The sequence below is a fragment of the Lipotes vexillifer genome, unplaced genomic scaffold, assembly GCF_000442215.2.
Source record: "Lipotes vexillifer unplaced genomic scaffold, Lipotes_vexillifer_v1.1 scaffold504, whole genome shotgun sequence".
NCBI lineage: Eukaryota > Metazoa > Chordata > Mammalia > Artiodactyla > Lipotidae > Lipotes > Lipotes vexillifer.
Genome location: NW_006785225.1, coordinates 1008212 through 1013471, shown reverse-complemented (window position 1 = coordinate 1013471; position 5260 = coordinate 1008212). Strand labels below are relative to the sequence as shown.

Here is a 5260-nt window from a genome sequence, read left to right as displayed (position 1 = left end):
TGAACCTGCACATGGAAATGGGGCTGAACATTGAGGAAGCATTAATGTACTCCTTCCAGAGGCTGGATTCTGACATCTCACTAGAGATCCAGGCCGCCCTGGAAGATGAGATGACCAGGAACCTTTCACTCCAGGTTGCTTTCTCAGGGGCAACAGCTTGCATGGCCCATGTCGATGGAGTTCACTTGCATGTGGCAAACGCTGGTGACTGCCGGGCCATCCTTGGTGTCCAGGAGGACAATGGCATGTGGTCTTGTCTGCCCCTCACCCGGGACCACAATGCCTGGAACCCAACCGAGCTGTCACGGCTAAAGAGGGAGCATCCTGAGTCAGAGCACAGGACAATCATCATGGACAACAGGCTGCTGGGTGTCCTCATGCCCTGCAGGGCCTTCGGGGACGTCCAGCTGAAGTGGAGTAAAGAGCTGCAGCGCAGTGTCCTGGAGCGGGGCTTTGACACCGAGGCCCTCAACATTTACCAGTTCACCCCCACACACTATTACACTCCACCTTACCTGACGGCCAGGCCTGAGGTCACATACCACAGGCTGAGGCCCCAGGATAAGTTCCTTGTGCTGGCCTCTGATGGCCTGTGGGATGTGCTGGGCAATGAGGATGTGGTGAGGCTGGTGGTGGAGCACCTGGCTGAAGTGTGTCGGCACAAGCCAGACCTGGCCCAGAGACCCGCCAACCTGGGACTCATGCAGAGCCTGCTGCTGCAGAGGAAAGCCCAGGGGCTCCACGCCACCGACCAAAACGCAGCCACACGTCTGATCAGATATGCCATAGGGAGCAACGAGTACGGGGAGATGGAGCCTGAGCGGCTGTCAGCGATGCTGACGTTGCCGGAGGACTTGGCAAGGATGTACAGGGATGATATCTCTGTCACTGTGGTGTATTTTAACTCAGACTCGATTGGTGCATCTTACAAGGGGAGTTAAGAGTCTCCCATCCTGTTGCCAAGGTTAACTTAAATGCTCTTCTAAGACATTTTCACTTACTCTTAAACTGGCTATTTAGACCTTGTTGTTAAAGGGCAGGCAGACGTAGCTTGCTTAATAATAGACTAACGTGAGAGAAAAAACAGCCTAGGATTAAAAACAATAGTAGTGATTTTATGTCCCTGCATGTTTTGGTCACCTCTTCTACGCAGAAAGGGTGGCACACAGAGACCGTAGACTTGGCTGTGGCTCGTGTAACCCAAGTCCTTTTATAAAGACACTGTTGTTAAAATGTGTCAGCCTGAGCCTGCGAAGTGTAAAATTAATCATGATTCTAAGGATATGAAGAAGTTCAGGATCTTCTGAGGTCTTGATACAAAAATCTGCCAAGTTGGTAATTCTCAATTCGTAATCATGGCCTTCTAGACTATGAAGGGAGGTTTTGTTTGTTTTTTATTTTGAAGTTCCTAAAGACCTAGGTTTACAAAGCATATTACAGGACAATATTTTCTATGCAATATTCTAACTTTTTTGTGTGTATGATTTTACTTGTGAAAACATTTTGTAATGCTGCATTCTAGTTCCGATTTAGTTTATTTTAAAATTGAGTCCTCAAACTTGCAAACAGCCCTGCTCTAAGCGAGCATGCTTGGAATGAGTTTTCTTGGTTTTCAGCTGAGGGTGAAGGTGGCCAGGCCTCTGGACCGGCTGAATTTATTTGTGCAGCTTTCGGACCTTTCCGCTGAGTCCCACCCCCTGAACCTTTGAGCCATGCTAGGAGGTTACTTCTGTCTGAGCCTTAACTCCTTTCCTGCATTAATAAAATTTCCTCCAGGGTTTAGTAAATCTCTGCAGATTTACTCATAGCACTTAACCTTTCTGATTATACCTCTCAGACATTCTTCTAATTCCACCTAATGTTCCTTCCCCCTCTGCTATTCTGAACTCCCTCACCCTGCTGCTGACTGTGCAATACTGTCTAGAAAGAATGCTCCCAATTCACATGGTTGCAGGGAAGGAGAAAATTCAAGATTGGATGTGGTAATTGTGACAGTTTAGGCAGGACTGCTTATACAGTGTATTCTAGACTTAAAATTCAGCCTGAATCTGGAGAGGTAAAAACATGAAGGACCTGAGAACAGTCACTTAGTCTCCCTAGCTGCATCCCGAGGGGCAGTGGGGAAGAGGGAGGAGTGAGATTTTTCAGATGGGACACTTGCCCATAGACTGTGGGATAAATGGCCATTGCTACTCCTCAGGAACTAGGCCTTATTTAGTGTAGTAGTTGAGGCAAAAACAAATGTAACCTGTACTGGCTTCTGTGGGCTGCGCAGTCTGTGTTTTTTTGAAAATTAAACCATGTAGATCCTTTCTGGGGGGGTGAATTGCATGTTCTGAATTGCTGTAGCATTTAAACAACAGGAAATGTGTCCCTAAATGGAAACACAAATATAATCCCACAAAACTGACACTTTTTATGTTCCTGCACTGTCTTCATTGATCGCTCTCCTCACCCCCTTTCGTACTGAAAGGAAAGCAAATAGCTAGGTTTGACTTCCACATTTTTGTTCACATTCAGGACATTCAAGTGTTGAGAAACTTCTAGCCTGCGGATATTTCCCTGTGCATTTACTGATATGGCTTCATCTAAGAAATTCTCCTTTGAGTGCTTAAGCCTTGGTCCTTTTATTCTGAAACTATTAATCTTCCTTCTGATCTCCGAGATCTTAACTCAGAAATAAAACGTGAATCCCTATCATTCAGCTTGCGTGACGGTTTGTTACTAGAGCTGAAGACTGCTTGTCTGACATCCTTGTTCTTTATGCCAGCTAAACCCTGGTGCACTCTCATTTACCGGGATTACAGTGTCTGAATCCTGTTTTGGAGCCTAGCTTGGGTCATAAATATATCTGATTAAGTAATCTGTGTGACAGTTGAGAGAATACAGACTTCCCACCTGTTTCTTCAAGGGTATCGGTGTTTTTTCTCAGCCTAATAGATTTCCTGCTTTCTAATTGGTATTTTGAGAGAGAGGAAAGGCTGGTTTCTTGTCTGCCTTTTGCCATTGTGAACTCTGTCTGCTCTTGCCATGAATGCTCTATGGAGCACCTCCTGGTTAAACCCCAGCATGTCTGATTCCCTGACCACAGTTCTGCTCTCACTGGCCTTCCTGAGGCACATGGGCTACCACTTGAGGACACTGGGATTTGAGAGGGGGTTGGTGGTACTTGTCAGGTCTTCCGAAACACTTATCATTCCTTTTATGTAAAGATTCTGATATTGAGACTTCTGAAATGAACTAAAAAAATGAGATTGAATCTTTAATGTTTAGGATGTCACTTTTGAATAAAGTATGCTTTGGTGCTTTAAACAGCATATTTACTGTTTTAGGTAAGAAATGGTAATATTGGCATATTTTAGATATTGTTTTATATGTAAATAATACAGTTCTGCTGATTCTGGGGATTGGTCAAAATGGATAGAGAAGTTCTAAATTCAAGTTAGTATGCTAGGTCAAGTTACTTATTCAGTTTTCTGAGATGTTATTTGTAACATTAAAGCTAATTTATTATAATGAAAGTGTAAGCTTTGAGGTATGTTAATATATAAACATATTTTTCCCAGAAGTACGATTGGCCTAAAAGATCGAGTGGTTAAGACTTAGGTTAGACACAACTGAGCTGACACCTTTTATATGAGGGAAATAGAAACAGCTCACACTTGAATTAAAGAATAGAATAATTAATTGTATAGAACATGACAGTGTATTCAGAATGAGTCTAGCTTGACTCTTCCATCCATCAGCCCCTAGTGACCTATTTTTCGTTTGACAATTTTGGGGAAACCTTAACTTCCCAGGTTAAATCAGGATATCCTGGAACTGAGCTATCCTAGTTTCATTGTTAGTGGTTCATTTGTCGCTGAACATGACTCCCATAGCAGAGAATGCCCTGGTGTGGCTTTGAGGCTGGGGAATAAAGGCTGGTGGTACCGCTTTTTCCTGTGAGCTGCCACGTGTGTTACCAAGTGGAAAACACACATGGACTGCAGTGCGACCATCTCCTGAGAAGGCTGAGGCTCTGTTCCCGATGCCTTGGGCACCTGACGTTTAGTTTAACTGGCCTCCTGGAAAATATTTCTTATCAAACATTTACTTGGAAAAATTATTAACCATGTTCTTTAATATTTACTGACATTTGTATTGTAAACTGTATACCAGTGTTTTTTTGACATTGATTTTCTAACCATGAGAGATATTTAAATGAAACTTGTAAATAAGAGAGGAAAAATGAGATTTGGTTTCTTTTGTTTTTGAATATTCATATTTTTAAGGTCCTTAGGGTATAGATTAGGCCAGCCTTTGTTTCACCACCTTTATCTGGTCTGTTCAATAGTCCACCCAAAAGAGAAATTTTCTTTGCAAATTTTCGATGAGTGCTGAGCACACAGGAAGCCCTTGCTTAATGTTAACAGTGTGTGGGAAGCTGAAAAGAATGAAAAGGAAGTGTGAAGGCTTTTGTTGTGAGGGTCTCCACACACTCAGGGCCAAGGCCTGCTGGGATTTCACATTATTTAACTGGCCTTGTAAAACCAGCTGCTTTGTTAATCTTAAATTCAGAGTGAGCTTTGGGAAAAATGTCTAGGCAGCTACCTAGATAGAGTTGAAGACCCCACTCCATCCCACCCCCACTGACTGAGTTTTATCTCATTGCCTCTGAGTGATACAGCTCATAAGGACAGCTCCAATGGGTGCTTCTTAAAATGCAAATACAACTATTAAGTTATTAAATTTAGTATGGGCTAGGGTGGTTAAACTGGGCCTTGAGGAGGAGCAGATTTGGGGGAGAGAAAGATAGAAAAGGGAATGTCTGAGGTCTGCTAAGCGTAATGGAGGAGCTGTTTCCTTCTTTATAACATGATAAAAACAGGCCCAGAGGCTTGAAAACTTGCCCCTGACACTGTAGTAGGGCAGGAATTTGAACCAAGTCCACTGTGCTGTGCACATGTCCCAATACTGGGCTTTCAGAAAGGGATAATAATGCAGGAAAAATCTCATGGCCCACCTTTGGCACAGGGTGGGTGGGTGGAGAAGTAGGGCTTGGTGACAAGGAGCTAGATGGGTAACCCATGCATTCCAATATCCCATCATTTGGAACTCGATAAACATAGAGGGAAAACAGGGAGAATTAAATTTTAAACATTGAGCTCTTTAACTAGAGGGGGAAGTCAATTTATACTGTTCTTTTCACCTCTAGAGTTTTTGCTTCCATTTTACTTGATGCTACTAAATGGCCTTAAGTAGTTCCCAGGCTAGTGAC

At 43.4% G+C, this 5260-nt stretch overlaps 1 protein-coding gene across 1 annotated transcript in view; it reads left to right on the top strand.

Moving 5' to 3' along the window:
• Positions 1–941, top strand: part of PDP2 (pyruvate dehydrogenase phosphatase catalytic subunit 2) — a 1659-nt gene extending 718 nt beyond the window's left edge. Inside the window, exon 2 of the mRNA XM_007457330.1 lies at positions 2–941. Coding sequence (XP_007457392.1) covers positions 2–941 — 940 coding nt within the window. The remainder of the gene's footprint in view (position 1) is intronic.
• The last annotated feature ends 4319 nt before the right edge of the window (positions 942–5260 follow it).